The 18,510-nt window shown below is 42.0% G+C and overlaps 1 protein-coding gene across 1 annotated transcript; it reads left to right on the forward strand.

Annotated features, from left to right (window-relative positions):
• Window positions 1–4,187: 4,187 nt before the first annotated feature.
• On the forward strand, window positions 4,188–17,252 carry mrpl15 (mitochondrial ribosomal protein L15). Its single transcript, XM_084326033.1, has 5 exons — window positions 4,188–4,372; window positions 5,669–5,826; window positions 11,562–11,727; window positions 13,424–13,547; window positions 16,030–17,252. The coding sequence occupies exons 1-5, from the start codon at window positions 4,268–4,270 to the stop codon at window positions 16,365–16,367; spliced, it is 891 nt and encodes a 296-aa protein (XP_084182159.1). The 5' UTR covers window positions 4,188–4,267; the 3' UTR covers window positions 16,368–17,252.
• Window positions 17,253–18,510: the final 1,258 nt, after the last annotated feature.

Consider the following 18,510-nt stretch of genomic DNA (forward strand, 5'->3'; position numbering starts at 1 on the left):
AATCTCCTTTGAGGAAAACAACAAAGTATTTATATTGTAAATTGAGTAAGTACGCTCACATATATTTATTTTATAGACGGTTTCACTGGAATTATGTTGCTAGGGAACAGTTTGGATACAATTGTATTTTCTGTCAGTTATTGCATTTAGCAAAACATTGCAACAGGAAATAAACGTGGGTCATTAAAATTAGGATGTTGTTGTCACTTTGAGAAGCGTCTATGTGTGACCAAATTCACCAGAATCATTAGTGCAAAATCAACCAACCAATCGCTGAAAACTGCATTCAAAATAAGTTCAGTGGGAAGATTACAGTCCTGTAAAAGTAGTAAGAAATATATTTTTTTATACAAAAAACTAGCTTTTATTTTGAAAGCTATATACCGGAATTTGCAATAGGGTCCAGCTGCAGCCACGGAGAATCCTCTCACTGGGCAAGCCTGTGCCAGCCACGAACCTACTTTCTATAGAAGCAGTTCGGAGGTGCGCTGTTTTAAGTGAGCGTGTGTTATTGGATTGATTGGTTGATTGATTGATTGATTGATTGATTGATTGATTGATTGATTGATTGATTGATTGATTGATTGATTGATTGATTGATTGAAAATTGTATTAATGTCCAACTTTCAAAAACACTCTCAAAAAACACCTAAGGGAGACTGCAACTCGAAACTGGCCCCTGTAAATGTCCGAACACAACCCCCTCCAATGTACAGTAAATTACCAAGTATGGTCTTGTCAATAATCCAATGTACAGTGTTGTTTGTACAGTTGTACAGTGTCCCCCACCCACCCCTCCTACCCACCCCCCCCCCCCACTCCTACCCAACCCCCCCCCCCACTCCTACCCAACCCCCCCCCCCCCCCCAACCACCTCCAATGTACAGTCCCCCCCCACCCCCACCTACCCAATCCAATGTACAGTTTCTACGCCTAATGTATATACTCTTTTCTTTCTGGACTCTTTTTGTATCACAAACAGTACTGTAATTGCAAATCTGGTATGTCATAAATGTATAGATGTAGCAGTACTGTCTATCTGTATGTCATGTATGTCATATATGTTAGATGAATTGAAAATGGGGGACCCTGATGTAAACAAGACGAAAGTCTTTCTCTGGTCTGCATCCCCTTAACAATTGTATGTATTGAGCTGTACTGTACTGTACCCATTCTGCAATCTGTTAATAAAGTTTTCATTCATTCATTCATTCATTCATTCATTCATTCATTCATTCATTCATTCATTCACACCTTGTTTCGAACTGGTTATGCTTAGGCCCCCTTTCGAAGTCGCCCTCTTTCGAAGTCAGAGTTTGGAATCAGGGCTGGTGGTCTATCGCAAACATGTCAACCCTCCCATTTTTCAACCTTCAACCTTCTCTCCCGCCGCCCTTCTGTTAAATATGTTCCCGTATTTTTCCAGTTTTTTTTTATTTATACAAAATGGCTGCAATTGCCCTCCGTGACGACAGGTGGCAACAGTGTATTGATTGATTGATTGATTGATTTAATTGATTTAATTGATTGAGAAAAAGGCGGGCAAAGGCTGTGGTTTCTCAGTGTATAATGTATGGTGCTCTCCCTCAACATGAGAGTAGGGTGAGACAACACCATTCTTTAGTCCAAATAATACCCTACTTTATACTATATTATTGTCATTCGTTTAATGTAAAGTCAGTCTTACATTGGCACTGCTTTAACGTTACATTTACCCATAATCCATTGCTGTATTAGACCCATGTGCCAGTATAACTTTTGTAAAGTAATGAAGTGCAACGGAGGTACCGCAGTATATCCACAGTCACGGGTACAAGTAGTGACGTGGCTGTGGATGGTAAGCGGTACTGCAAGTAAACTCACTCCCCAGAGGCATCCAGACCCGGAAGCAAGAAGTGAATTCACTTCTTGCTTAGTGGTCTGTGATGCCGCCCGTGACGCGGGCGTCCGGGGTTCAACTCCTACTCAGGGCGATCCCTTAACAGGGGTCGAATCGACTAAACACAATGCAGACAAGATCACACCGGCTACAGAAGCGCAAATGTAAAGTTAATCAATACACAATGAAACAATATCTCTATATCACATGTCAAAACTACTTTAATAAAACAAGATTTCCGTTTTTAATTTCTACTCATTCATCCAAAACAAGACAGCAATTCTACTTCTGCATGCACCAGGAGAATTGAGCTCATAGCACAGATTTGGAGTTGATAGAATGGACATTGCTGTTCTTAGGAAATGTTGCACATGGTGGAAATAATGGAAATTAACATTTATAACATTAACATTTAGTGTATGTTTAAAGTTGATACATTGAGGCATGGTAGAATTTCACTTTATATTACAGCAGTATCCGTTTTTAACATTACAATTAGTGTCTGACACTATAGACACATGTAAAAAGTCAAAGTCAACTTTGTCATTTTCCAATTTGTGCAAGACATACAGAAAAATTCAATTACGTGCCCCCCTTCCCAAGGTGTATATAGAAAGAGACAATAAACACAAAAGTAACACAGGACTGTACAATATAAACAGTACCTACAATTAAATTAATTAATGAATTAAATAAGAGGTCAAAGAGAACTTAGTGTAAATATTCCTTAATTTGTGTCAACGTTATAAAAATCCTATTGTATTCAACAAATTAATTATGATACACCACAATGTGCCCTTTCTATCTATTCTAAATCTATGGCCTTGCGATTCCACGGCTGTGCAGTGCTGACAAGAGCAGGCGTTCCATCTCCTCTACAGAAACACTGACACTTCCATTCATTTAATGCAGGGATGTACACAGCATTTCACTTTCAACCAGGTATCTGATTAATTTAATGTAGCAATTAGTAGTTCACCCAGTCCTTGGGTACATACAGGTTTTGACCAGCAGATGGCAGGGACGAGGCAGCTCAGCAGAGAGCAGCTGTCAACAAACATCCTAACAGAAAATAGGCTTGTTCGAGATGGATTTCGGTTTGCCTCGACTAGTAGACGAGAGTAGCCGAGTGAAGCCGGGGGAGGAGTTAAAAAGGCGGACACTGCCGATTTCACGAGAGCCTCTCGCCTAGTCTCGCATGGCAGATACGCTTTCACGTCACCACACACACATTACACACCTGTCCAGCTCATTATAATGCGATGGCCGTGTGCAAAATTAGATCAGATTCAAATGTACAGCACACCATATACTGCTATAGTGGAATATACTATTCATATACCATAATGTATACCATCTTGTTGCGCGCTCCTGGCCGCACGCACACACAACACACTGCTGAATAATTCTGTTTTGCATCAATATATATATTTATACTATGTATATTGAGGCAAAACAGAATTATATATACAGTATTGAGGCAAAACAGACGACGCATGGGTGTATGTGTGTGTGTGTGTCTGACAGCTTGAAGTTTATCATGATGATATGATGATAACGCATAACATAATAAAGTTTTCAATCAATCAATCAATCAATCAATCAAACGTCTCATAACTCCCTGGCTGTCACGTGGTTGGTGACTGACAACTTTTCTGAGCCAATAGGTGCTTTGCGCGACCGTAGCAAGTCGCTTCCCAGCCGGGAGCAGCCGAGTGAGAGGTACTGTGGAGCCTCGCTCTGAAGGCTGTGCGTGGCTCGCTCCCGCGAGAGTTCCGCGCCTCGCCTCGTCAGATTTTCAGAGCAAGTCGGACAACATTCTAACCGTCATGCAACGTGCTTGGCGAGGCCGTAGTAAAACCTGCGCAGATCTGCGTCCGCTAATCCCATCTCGAACACGCCTAATATATACATACAAGGGGGAGGAGACTACATTAGGAGGGGGCGGGGCGAAATCTCAATTTTTTTTTAAATCCCAATGTTGACAGCAATGGTCTATCGCCCTGACTAAAGATAAACTCTAAGCATAACCGACTTCGAAAGAGGGCCTAAGCATAACCAGTTCGAAACAAGGCGGACATTAATAAAATGTTCAATCAATCAATCAATCAATCAATCCAATGACACACGCTCCCCTTGAGAGGATTCTCCGGCGCTGCAGCTGGACCCTACTCGGAAGTTGTGGTTAGTAAACGCAGAAGCAACACTCCGACAAAGTAGGTGGCGGTAATGGAATTGATTGGATTCCAACCGGCGTAAAAACCAAATAAACGAAGAAGAAAAGGAAGGAAGTTGTGTTTGAGGCGGAGTCACGTGACACATGTGTCCTTAGTGGTCCTTGGCTTCGGTGTCTTGGTGTCGCTTTGACATGTGAGCATCATCAGAAACATGTCTTTCACCAAAACACCCGGTGGAAAAGCCATAGATGTTGTACGGAATCTACCTCGCATATCTCTAGCGAACCTGCGACCTGAACCAGGGTCTAAAGCTAGGGCAAGTGTGGTGGTTGTCATTCAATTTCCATTCAGTGTGTGGCTGTGTGCTAACTTACCTTAGCTAGCCTAATCATGCAGGCGTATTATGTCAACGTTGTGGTGGTGAGAGCAATAGCAAATCAATTATTGTGAAATATTTATAATACATATATAATTGCGAAATGTTATATACATTTGTGTTCTTTTTAGATTTTATGCACGTGTAATGTATTGGGTACAATTGGCATCTAACCAAGGAGCAAGAGCAGTAAAGTGCATTGCAGTATATACAGTATAACATGTGAATATATGGAGTATATATGACAAAGCTACAGAGTAAATATGATCAGCTAATGTACAGTATTATTATATACACTGGTATGAGTATGGATACACTATGATAATAAGCTGGGACACCAGTGCTCAGGGTGAGGGGTTAATGTTGAGGTCCTTGGTTTCCACAAGGTCACCAAGTTTGGAGATGAGTTTGGACTGGAGGGGATGATGGTGTTGAATGCTGAGCTAAAATCGATCGAACAACATTCTCACATGAGTATTGCTGTCATCCAGATGGTTGAGGGCGAAGTGTAGCACTGAGGAGATGGCGTCCTCCGTGCTCCTGTTTTCACGTTAGGCAAATAGCTATTTATCCAGAGAAAGGTCAGATTTGAGATGAGCCAGGAGTCCAGGACCAGCCTCTCAAAGCACTTCATGATGATGGAGGCGAGTTCAATATATGGTCTGTAAGGCTCGCTGCAGAGGAGGAGTGTTTCGGCACTGGCACAATAAGAGGTGGTTTTGAAGCATGCAGGAACAACTACCTGGGCTGGTGACTAGTTTGAAGATGTGAGTTAATACCACGGTCAGCTGCTCAGCGCAGTTTAGTGAGCACACGACTGGGGATGCCATCGGTGCTGCCAGCAGCCTTATGCGCATTAGTCCTGCCCAGTGCGGTACATACGTTGGTGGGGGAGAGAGGGAGGGGTTGGAGGTTAGCCTCCTGGTTGTCTCTGTCAAAGCGGGCATAAAGGTTATTGAGCTCATCAGGGAGAATGGGGTTACTGGTTGGGGGAGAGTGGGTTTATAGTCTGTGATGGCCCCTGGATGCCCTGCCACATGCGCCGGGGGTCGGAGTTGTTCATGTGCTCCTCAACCCTTTAGCTTGTGGCCGTGCTTGGTCCCCTTGATTCCCCTATTCAGGTTAGCCCTGCCTGGCTGAACAGCAGGCCTGCCCCTCACCACATCTAAAAGCGGGGTGTGTCACGGTGCCTTCAGGTAGAATCACGTTTTTTTTTCGTTCTGTGTCCGTTCTTAGGAGAAGCGGCGAGGCAGAGGTCAGTATGGCGGGAACAGAAGTGGTCGGGGACACAAAGGAGAGCGACAGAAAGGCAACCGTCCTCGCCTGGGCTTCGAGGGTGGTCAGACCCCGTTCTACCTCGTCATCCCAAAGTATGGATACAACGAGGGACACAGGTTAGAAGCTTTTCTTTTTCAGTGTTGTTGTTGTTCTGAACTGAACACGGTCAAAAGAACCAATCCAGTTCCACCCAGGAAACACTGTGCATCCTAATTGACCTCATGGGTAGCAATGTGAACACGCCTCTTTGCTACAGTGGGGAAAAAGAGTTCTTTGAGTCAAGAGTCAAGTCAAGAGAGTCGAGAGTTTTATTTGTCACGGCATACAAGTATACAGTGAAATGCGGGGGGTCTTGGCCGCAGCGATGTACTATTACAATGTACTATGTTTGGTTTGGTTACCTTAAAATCAGTCATGAGTCATGACACTTCACTGCACGCCTGCAGGCACTTATATAATCCAGGTTTTTCCACGATTTTCAAACAAGATTGTGCTGAATCATAACTAGGAGGTGGTCCGGAGGCGTCTATGCCAAATACAACGCAGTTCGGTTTCCGGGTTCCTCTGATTGGCCACTAAGCCCACGTGACCGCGCGCTAGCACGCCCCCCTTATCGCCCGCTGCCGCGCTGTGAAGCGGAAGAGCCAGCGAGGCTGCATGGGTGTAATCTCTCCTCTAGCTATATCAAAGAGGTTGCGTTCAGGAATCGACGTTGTGATGTCCTTTCTTGCGGTGAATTCCTGCCTTGAACATTCAAGACATGCTGTATTGCGTGGGGCTTTTAGAGAGGAAGATCCGTAGGATCTCAACGTCGATTCCTGAACGCAACCTCTTTGATATAGCTAGAGGAGAGATTACACCCATGCAGCCTCGAGTGTCGTGTGCAGTGTAAACAAACATTGTTTATGAGAACACATCCAAAGGGAACACAGTTTCTTGAGTCTGGCGTTGTTGTACTTTATCTATTTAGTGTTACTTTTGGGAGTAGTGGGGGAGAAATGAATGAATGAATGAAAACTTTATTTAACAGATTGCAGAATGGGTACAATACAGTACGGCGCAATACACACAATTGTTAAGGGGATGCAGACCAGAGAAAGACGTTTGTCTTGTTTACATCAGGGTCCCCCATTTTCAATTCATATCGACATTTATGACATACACAACATACATGACATTAGGGATTAATAAGAACGAGCCGCCGAGCCGCTGCTGCTGAAACCACCGCCTCGCGTCGCCTCGCTGGCTCTTCCGCTTCACAGCGCGGCAGCGGGCGATAAGGGGGGCGTGCTAGCGCGCGGTCACCTGGGCGTAGTGGCCAATCAGAGGAACCCGGAAACCGAACTGCGTTGTATTTGGCATAGACGCGGTCGGGGGGGGGGGGGGGTGGGGGCTCCCTCATCTGGGAGGCCAAAAAGGTTGCAATAAAGAAAGCCATTTTCTGTCAATACCTGCAACTTAAAGATATTATTTCAATAAAATAGCAAACACAACGGTAAGTTCCAAATAATTTATTAGTACCGTGTATATGGTTGCACAATAATCTAACGTTGAACACGAAAACACATTCACATACACACAGTGGAACAGAGGACAAAGCAATCACGTATTAGACAATGATGTGTCTGTTTCTAAGCTGGCCCCAAGTTTTCACTCCTAAAAAAAAGTATAATATTAAAATGCTGACTTGTTGTCATAGTGGTGCTGTGCCCCTATACCATTGTTTAGAGAAGAGCCCTGTAATCTAAAACACCACAGACGGTCCAAAGCCTCCTTTGTGTATTGTATATTATATGGTAACTCAGAACATTGTACATATGTCTATACCGAACACTGTGACCTCATTTTCTTCTTCTAAATTCATGCTATATTATGTTATTATGTTATTTGATACTATCTTGTCTAGCACAGTCTCTGGAGCGTAACAGTAAGAAGCATTTTGTATGAAAGTATTCTGTACTTCTGTATGACAACTATTAAAGAACTTGAACTTGAACTTGAACTTTCCCCTAGAATAGTCGCGTTGCCACCTTGCGAACCTCCGAACCGTCCCAGCAACCTGTTGGTTGGTCATCATGTTGTCGTAGTGAACGTGCGGCATGATGAGTAGAAGCGCCTGGTCACAGAAACACAGAGCTGGTGGAACAAACCATTCATTATGAACTAAAATTGGAATAATTGAAGTCTGGAGCTCTGTGTTGAAGTGTCACAATTATTTAAAGGCAGAGTCCGTAATGTCGTCAAAACAGCGACCTCTAGACAAAAGATGACAATGTGGTGCTGCGCTTTGTTTACAGTTTTTGTCTGATGTGTGGATCAGATTTCAGTTGGAGGCAGGGGAGGAAACTAACTTTTTGGCTTACCAGCCAACTGGCGAGTATCTGATTTTTTTTTACCAGCCAAACAGATTTTTTACCAGACAAAAAAAATCGCTAATTGTGATAATTACTTCTTTGTATGTCAAGCCGCGTCAATGTTGTGTATGCATCTGGGTAGGCACACTGTGCCTTTAAGACAGCACGGTGGTCTTACGACAGTGCTGTGAAGTACCGTCAAGTGTTGTGGTAACGTCAGTTGGGTTGGTGTGCTGTTGTGCACAGTGCACTGGTTGAGCTAGCCCCTTTCGTGACTGCGATGTGCAAGCCAGGGGCTTTTGAGCATGAAATAAAATGTCTAACCTTACGTCGTAGTCCGGTGCTTTTTTGGAAACATTATAGTCATAACAGATACACCTAGCTGGCTGCTTTGAGCACACGGGGCTAACGTTAGCTAGCAAGCAGCTATAGCTAAAACGCTAACTAGAAGCTAACCACTGTATACAGTTCCAGTAGACTAACATTACACCTCTGTGATTTAAATGTGTCCTTAGTAACTTATACTCGAGGGTTGTACTAGGGTTGGATGCAGTTCCCAGTTGGTCAGTCTGTCTGTTTTCCATCTTCTGCTGTGTTTAACGTTATCTGTTTGCGAGTGCTCCTGATGGCTAAGCCTAGTACCGCGGGACTTTTATTATTATATGTCCGCAGGTTGGCCAGTACTGCGCAAACGTTTATTAAACATTATATGTCCGCGGGTGGTCTTGTGCAGTGCTCTCGTGGCACTGTCAACTAAAGCGAACACTCAGAAGACGCGCACCGTTTGCCAGTGCAGTGATTGCAGAATGTTTTATTTTTTTGTATACTCGCCAGCAGGGGAGGAAACTAACTTTTTGGCTTACCAGCCAACTGGCGGGTATCTGATTTTTTTTACCAGCCAAACGTAAAAAATACTAGCATTTGGCCAGTAAAGTGGCCTAATTTCCTCCCCTGGTTGGAGGGGTTGCTAGTTTTTGCTACTGCTGGCTACACCTCATGCTCTGCCAAGAGAGGTCTGGAGACATTCACAGTACATCACCGGTTACTAAACTCCAACCCACACGTCGGACCAAAACAAAAAAAAATTACAAATCGCAGTACCACCAAGCGGGGCTCTTTTGCCTAGAGGTCATTACCGATTCAACTTTTTAAAGGTAAACAAACCACAACTCTGTACTGTCCCACTGTTCAGACGGCAACCATGTAGGCCAGGGCTATTCAACTGGCGGCCATCTGGCCCGCGGGCCAGATCCGGCCCGCGGGATGATTCTGACCGGCCCGCCAAAGATTACATGATAATAATAATAATAATAATTATATATTTTTTTTTAATATTTTTTATTATTATTATTTTTTTTACTTTTTTTTTCATGTCAACGTTAACACGCACAATTGAGCCAAAAGTCACTCAATTAATGACAGATTTCATTGATAAATTGAGGGAAAACTTTGCAAGTCGATTTGATGAATTTGACATGTCCAGAGAATTGATGCATTTTGTGAGCAACCCATTTGCCAATGTAGCTGCTATTTCCACAAAAGGACAAGAGTTCCTTGCATCACTTCACATTGATGAAGGTCTCCTGCAACTTGAAATAATTGACATGCAAGCATCATCTGCTCTGAAGCAGGCACTTGAGAATGAATCCACCACAACATTTTGGATAAAGTGTATTCATGTCAAGACATTCCCCAAAATAAAAACGCTGGCAATATCTGTGCTAACAATGTTTGGCTCAACATACACCTGTGAATCCAGTTTCTCTCACATGAATGCCATTAAAACAAGCAACCATGCCTCCTTGACAAATGAGCATTTGCATCACTGTTTGCGGGTAGCCCTCACTTCCTATGAACCCTCTTTCTCTGCCATTGCCCAGTCAAAGAAGTGCAATCGCTCTCATTAGATGTGTGTATGTAGGCTAGGCCTGTCTGCCCCCCACCCCCCTGATGTTTGAGAGTTAAGAGTCGACAATAAGTGCTAATAAGATGCTGTGATTTGCTGTTGTTGCACAGACATGAAGCACTTTTTCATAAGCTCAGCTGCACTATAAATGTGTTTTTTTGTTCAAGTGTTGATGTTAGAATGTTCATATGCACATCATGCACTTGTTTGTTTTTTATTTTATTTTTATATTGAAATGTTGAAGAGGAGATGTTGCAGTTGTTGCACATAAATGAAGCACTTTTTTTGAAAAGTATACTACTTTTGCAATGTAGTTAAAGGGGATCTTATAAATGGCCTTTTTCAGTGTTTAGCATTGTTTCCTAGCTATGTGGACTTATATTAATATGATCTATGTCTCTAATTCTCATATTGGCGCATTCCAATTCTCCTCTCACAATATTCACCCTCACTGAACTGAGTCATCTGAAAATGTGCTGATTTGTGATGATGTCAGAGAGACACCGCTGCATGATAATCAGCTGAGTTTCCACACAGTTCCCACAGTGGTTGGAGCCCAGGCTCAAAACGTGTTTTTGAGTACTTGATTAGAAATACAAAACAATGAATTAAAAAAATATATATATTACAGAGGTGTTCCATAAACCCACAGGAATTGTGTAAAAGTGCCCAAATAGTGAAAGAAATAGTAAAATAGTTCCCCTTTAAATAAAAGTTGTGAAAATGTGGTTGCGTGTTGTGTCAAGTGTACATATATTCATAGCACGGGGAGGCGCCGTGGCAGTCCGGCCCCTGGCCCCTTGGGTTTCTGACAATGTGGCCCCCTGAACAATTTAGTTGAATAGCCCTGATGTAGGCTGATCTAACGGCAGGGTTCCCAGTACTCGTCCTGGAAAACCTGTACATTCAGAAACTAGATTTCCAGTCATGGAAAACCTGGAAAATTTACTAAAATGACTAAATATCCTGGAAATAAATCCTGGAAATGTTTAATAGTATTGTAGCCCCTCACTCGGATCGCCTATGTAAACCTAGATGTGTATTTTGTTTGGTAGGAATAGCAGTGCCGTCCAATTGATGGCCCGCGCTCCCTTCGTTGTGGCCCGCCAGGGCAGCCTGATTGCTTTTACCAACGCGTTCGTGTTTCCGCCTCTCCGATTGGCCAGGTCATGTGACATGTGCGCCCAATCGTGGGACCGCAAGTTTCTACACTGGTTAAGCTTAGGCGCTCTTTCGAAGTTGGTTAAGGTTAGAGTTTGTCTTAGAGCAGGGCGATAGAACACCTGCCCTGATTCCAAACTCTAACCTTAACCAACTTCGAAAGAGTCGCCTAAGCTTAACCAGTGATAAACTAGGCGTTAGGTAGTTTGCAGGCTGTTCGACCCGGGAAATAGGCGCAGAACTTGCCGTCCCACGATTGGCGCACATGTCACATGACCTGGCCAATCGGAGCGCAAAACGGGAACCCGGAAACACGAACGCGTTGGTAAAAGCATAGACGCGCCAGGGCATGTGGCCGGTTGCTAAGCTAGGCGGCGCGGTGCGCTACATCCAGTCTCTGAGCCGTCCTCTTGTGTGTCGTCCTCCACAGTAACCGTCCTCAGTATCAGCCTCTGTCCCTGAAGCGGCTGCAGTACCTCATCGACCTCGGACGCGTCGACACGTCGCAGCCCATCGACCTGACGCAGCTCGTCAACGCCAGAGGAGTCACCATCCAGCCCACCAAGAGGGACTACGGGGTTAACCTCGTGGACGAGGTAATAATTAGGGATGTCCGATATTATCGGCCTACCGATATTATTATTATTGGCATTAAAATGTAATATCGGAAATGATCGGTATCGGTTTTCTCAAAAGAAAATATATATATAATACTTTTTTTTTTTTTTATATATATATATTTATTTAACCTTTATTTACCCAGGCAGGCAGGTAAGAACAAATTCTTATTTTATTTAATGTCAAAAGTATGCATAATGTTGTGTTAATTCCACAACAAGAGATATGTAATGTTAATTACCTGAAATTATTCCTTTTTTTTGGGGGGGGGGGGGGGGGGGGGACCCTGCATATATCGGTATCTGTTGATATCTGTATCAGAAATTAAGAGTTGGACAATATCGTTATATCGGATATCGGTAAAAAAGCCAATATCGAACATCCCTAGTAATAATCACTCGACTCGTCAGACCTTGTGTGTAATTGACCACGGCCTCGTTTACTAAGATGTTTTATCCTTGTAACGACGGATATGCTCTCCTGTCAAATAGGAAATTAGAATCCTGGTAGATTCTTGAACTTGTGTTTTGGGTATTCTGATTGTACCAAGGTAGTGCTTATGCACATATATAAGTACATGTTTAAATGCACCCATGATGCACTGAAGACGGATAGCAATCAAGTTCACTGCAGGAAGTATAAGAGAAGAAGGGGGCGACAGTGGCTCGGTAGGTAGAGCAGTCGTCTGGTTATCCGGAGGTTCCCGGTTCGATTCCCACTCCTCCCAGGCAGCATGCTGAAGTGTCCTTGAGCAAGACACTTAACCCCTAACTCCCTAACTCCCTAACTCCCGATGAGCAGGTTGGCACCTTGCATGGTTGCCTCTGCGGTCGGTGTGTGTGTGTGTGTGTGTGTACATACCTGATGACATCACACATTTTAGTTTTAGTATTCTAGTTTTTGGAATTGAGAGAGTTCTTTATGTTCACTAATATTATTGGACTTAGAAAATATGAATAGTATGAATTCTTAAATTGGGCATAGTTCCCTTTTTAATGTTTAGTTTTTTATTGTTTTATTGTTTATAGTTTCTTATGGTTCCAGGCCAACAATAAAACGTTGTATTGTTGGCCTGGAAGATGTGTGTGTATATCAGGTTTTAGATTCTAAATGTTTGAATATCCTGTTTTGCATTATAGGTGATATAATATGTCTCACCAGTAGGTGGCACCATAGGACAGTGTTGTTGTTAATATGGCACACATTAAATTGCTGTGCTTCTCCCCGTTTATCATCTGCCACCCATGGTACATGCTAGATCCCACGACCCGGAAGGATGTTTTTTTTAAATATTTATTTTAAATGTGTAGGTAGTGAGAGTGGGGTAGGGTTAAGATTTAAGAAAAAAATCCTGTTGTACCTTACATTTAAGGTATGTGTTATATACCCTACCCTTATCTATCCTGCTGTACAGTAACCTTACATTTAATGTATTAGTAGTTATATCTTTACCCTTATCTATCCTGCTGTATGTTAACCTTACATTTAATGTATGTTATATACCCTGCCCTTATCTAACATGCTGTATGTTAACCTTACATTTAATGTATGTTATATAATATATACCCTGCCCTTATCTATCATGCTGTATGTTAACCTTACATTTAATGTATGTTATATACCCTGCCCTTATCTATCATGCTGTATGTTAAGCTTGTATTTTTGCCTCATTAGGGTGCAGAGATGTTTGCAGCAAAGATCAACATTGAGGTCCAGCGAGCATCTGAAGGAGCCATCGCTGCTATTGAGAGAAACGGGGGGATCATCTCTACAAGTTACTATGACCCCAGAAGTCTTGGTGAGTAATGACTCAAATTAATCACCGTCTGACCACCTGACCCCTGACCCTGCCCCAGTGGTGGAAGAAGTACACGGTTCCTTTACTTAAGTAAAAGTAAGAAATACTCTGATAAATACTCTGATAAATACTTTGGTTAATATACTTTATACTTGAGTAAAAGTGGAGAAGTATTTGATATTGGATGTACTTAGCTTAAATAATAAAACATTTCTATATGACATTTGTGGTTTCCACTGCCTCAATTTAATCAATTCAAAATAAACTTGCTTCCATTGACCTCCAAAGGTTTTTAATAATGCAGGACCTGCTCAGAGGTCTTTAATTGGCATTGGCTATTATCCACAACACACACACACACACCGGAACACACACGCATGCATTCGCTGATGCGAAGGTTATGTTAAAAGGTTAAAAGGTTATGTTAAAGTGGTATGTGGTCCAGTTATGCTGACTCTGATGACGTTGTCTTGAAGTCGGCAGGCTTCAATTTAAAGTGCATCGTCTTTTATACAAAGGTTATTATAGTTAACTAAAACTCAACTTAAAACTAGGTGTGGAAAAAACTTTTTTTTAGAAACGAAAGCTAAAACTAAACTGAAACTATTGTGTACTTACAAAAACGAACTAAAATTAAAATATACAGAACATTTCTTCAGTTTTTGTCTTTGTCAATTTGGTCAAACGTGTCGTTAACACAACGAGCGTGTGGAACACGTGTGCATGGTGTTTATTGAGCCGTCGACTCTACAGGACTGTGAGTCAATTTCCTTCACAGAATGATGTGTTTGTATTACTCAGTCACTCGCTACCCATTCTGGACTTCTTAAATCTTGCCCCCAACAAACCACCCCATTATAATAAAAAGAAAAACTAAAACGAATACAGAAACTAATACAAACTAAACAAAGAATAAAACATTGTAAACAAACTAAACTGAAACTATAGCTGAATTGAACTGAATTGAAAACAAAATATTTTAAATGAAAACGAATGGAAAAATACAAAAGCTATATAATAACCTAGCTTTATACATTTTTGACATGTTTTCTACGCAAGAGATTTCCCTTGAAAACAACAAGTGTCTGATAAATCAATTGGAGTAAAAGTACATGAAAATACTAAATACTCGAGTAAAGTGCAAGTTTCTCATTCATCCATTAATTTGTTCAAACCTTTATTTACATCTCGGAAATTCATTGAGGGTGAGTCATTTGCAATGATGCTGAGCTTACAGAATACAGTGCTGTCATGATTCAAACGGGTTAAAAAAAAACATAATCTAATAAAGGAAAGAAAACCAGTTGAAATAATTAGACGGTTGAATAAATAGGATGAAAAAGATCTAAATTACAAACTGAAGCAGAGATTTGTAATCATGTTTTTAAATTGCCCACAGGATAGTGGGGTATTCATTAAGAAGCCGGGGCATTCAAACAAAAGGCTGACTTTTCAAGTTCAGTCTGCACTCTGAGGACCTTAAGCATGAACCAGTCATTTGAGCGCGTCAGACAGGGTCCATAGTTTTCAATCTAGCAACACTGTGATAAGGTGCTAATTTCCCGGCAATGGCCTTTAAAGATAAACAGATACCAATGTTTATTTTGCCTCTCTGCCAGAGAAAACCAACCTACTTTTATCATACAGGATGCCATGGTGAGTAGCATATCTATCACCAGTGATAGATCCGAGTGCTGCATGATAGACCGTGCCTGGAGGTTGAAGAGTGGAAGGAGCAGCATTTCTATAAATCACATCTTCATAATCCAAGACGGATTCAGATTCAATGACCCTCTTTCTGCTAATCAGATCATATTTGTATTCTGTAACTCTTGTGATGTCGGAACCATTCACATTCATTCAGTCAATATATGCCAGTCATTGTAAACAATATATCTAGCCCTATGATGCCCTAAAATATCCTGAATTGTGTTTTGCTTGTTTAAGGCCAATAAGCACATCTTGCAGAGCATTAAATGAAAGTCGCAGGTTCTCATCGACTATCGTTGTACTGAGCAATACAATATACAATAGTATCATCTGCATAAAGATGAACTTGACAGCCACACAAAGATGAGACAATATCATTAATATAAATGGTAAATAAGACAGGACCCAGGACTGATCACTGCGGGACGCCTTTTGTAATGGATAGGAACTCTGATTGGGCATTGCCAGTTTTCACACACTGAAGTCTCTCAGACAAATGGCTCAAAAATGATGCCGTGATGCTTTTGACAGATCTGCAAATAAGGTTTTCCTTTGTCTAGCATGGAATATCATTCACAACTAAAGTAGTGGCTGAGATCGTGCTATGGTTTGCTCTGATTTGTGCCTCAAATTTGTACTTAAACACAGTTCTTAAGAGTAAAAAATACTTGGTTACTTTCCACCACTGTCCCCTGTCATCATTCCTGATAGTTGTGCCATACGCCTATATAATGTTCTTAATAATTATTTGAATTTTTTTGCATTTCTTCAGGGATTGTTATCAAGCCTGTGCCATTCTTCCTACGCGGGCAGCCCATTCCAAAGCGAATGTTACCGGGGGAAGATATGGTCCCGTACTACACGGACGCCCTAAACCGTGGTTACTTGGCAGACCCGGAGAAGATCCAGCAGGCCAGGCTTGCTCTGGCACAGAAGTATGGCTACATTTTGCCAGACATTTCAAAGGATGAACTGTATCACATGCTGGCTATGAGGAAGGATGCTAGACAGATTTTCTTTGGCCTTTCTCCAGGTTGGGTGGTCAACTTGGCCGAGAAGAAGATTCTGAAACCCACTGATGAGAAACTGCTCACATATTACAATTCTTAAATATTTTTGGGTAAATCGGTTAAATGTATTGATAATACATCGTGTCATCACCAGAGGCCCCACGATGCAATAGTATCACAATACTAGAATCACGATTAATTTCAACTGCAAAATTATGTCCCCAACAGAAAACGTTGTCAATATCTGCATAAAAAATATATTAAAATCATCTGTTTTATCTACTGAGAGAACGTTGTCGGCCTGTTCACCTCACTCCAATCATTTTTATTGCAGCAAAATGTATATAGAGATGTTTTATTATCATGTCGTCAGTGTATCAGTATAATATCGCCACCCCTAACACACTCTGTTCTTCTCATTTGTTATTGTTTGTTCCTACATGTGTCCTCGTGTTCTTCATTGTCCCTGTCATTTCCCTGTTTGTACTGACAATAAACGCGAAGAGTCGACCGGTCGGGATGGAAAGCGCTGTTTTCAGAGAATATATGAGCGGTTAAGCGTCGGTCATTAAAGCAGATCTTGGGAGTAGATGTTGGTGTCAGATTGTGAGAGTGTGTGTGGACTAACAGGTGAGAGGGAAACAAGGAAAATAAGATAACTCAAAGAATGAAAACAGGAAACAGATGCCTGGCGATGTGTGTTACATGTGAAACGGGCCTCAACCTAGAAGGGGAGTTTGACATTAGTCACAGGCAGCTGTATCCTGGCCTGGACGTTCAAACAACCCCCCCCCCTCCTCTCTTGGAATACAATCAGACGCATATACTTACAGCGTTGCCCCTGTTTTTTGCTATAGAGACATGACTGGTACAGACTTATTTTTTTTTTGGGTGGAAAATGCCATGAAGAACGTTGATCCTGTCCCGTGGATAACACTTCCTCCAAATATCAAAATTATGACCGTCTTATGCGTTCCCAGTTGTGCAGTATATTCCACTTGAGCCGCGTGTCACTCGCATTCCCCAAATTCCGCTTGCACTAGTCTGTACATCAAACATCTGATAAACCCGCGGCGGGTCTTTGGCTTGTTCCATAGTTTCTGGGGGTCTGGTTTTGAAAAAGGAAGTCTGTATATCTGAACGGGGCATGTTGGATCAAATCCGGTCCAGGCTTTACACAGTAAAAGGACCAAAATAAATCTCATTGCTTTTTTTTTTTGCTTGGTTCAGTCTTTTTTTTTTTTATTATTTATTTTATACTCTCCCATTACTCTGGTGTTTTGAAGTAAAAATGTGGGCTCTATAAATAACGTGGTATTTTACGCTGATGTTGTCTTTAGGGACGCTAAGCTGCTGCCATACAATTTCTGCGGGTATAAAAAAACACTTTATCAAAGGAAGCATATGTTTGTTGCTCCAGACGACCAGTATTGTGTTTCTCCGCTCGTAGTTCCCACTGCGCTATAGTTGGTTCCTGCTCGCAGTGTTGTAGTCGAGTCACTAAATCTCGAGTCCCGAGTCGAGTCTCGAGTCCACAGCCACCAAAGAAGAGCCTGAGTCGAGTCCTCATTACCCAAGTCCAAGTCCCAAGTCATCAAGGTTGAGTCCACTCCACTCTGGCAGTCAAAGAGCTGACGTTCAAATACAAATAAAAAAGGTCTACATTAAACAAATGACACAGCGGTCACCATTCATTTCAAAGGGAGTTTATTTACTTTGTGACACAATAGCCAAACAAATGCACTAGCCATCAATATCTGATGCTAAATGATTACCGGTTAGTCCGAATCCGAGTCTGCACCTTCAGAGTCCGAATGCAGTCAATGCTCGTGTCCAAGTCCCAGTCATCAGTGCTCAAGTCCAAGTCACGAGTCCTGAAAACCAGTCCAGGACTCTGACTCGAGTCCTACAACAACACTGCCTGCTCGGTAAACCTTGGATTACGCAGGGATTTAAAAGGTTATATGATGTGTAGGTATTGACAGAAACTCCACAGCCTTCTCAATTCAATGTCAAAGAGTGTGACGAGAAATTTGACAAATTGTTCAATTAGATTAGATTCAGATTTATTGTCGTTGCACAGTGAAAGTACAGTACAACGAGAAGAAGTTTGGCATCCAACCAGAGTGCAAATGTAACAGTAAAGTGCATTACACAATGTACAAGTGATTAAACGATATAAAATATATAAATGAGTACTACAGAGTAATAGTGCTAATCAGATACATGTACAGTGTTATAGT

This window comes from Notolepis coatsorum (genome assembly GCF_963971535.1).
Source record: "Notolepis coatsorum genome assembly, chromosome: 12".
In the NCBI taxonomy this organism is placed as follows: domain Eukaryota; kingdom Metazoa; phylum Chordata; class Actinopteri; order Aulopiformes; family Paralepididae; genus Notolepis; species Notolepis coatsorum.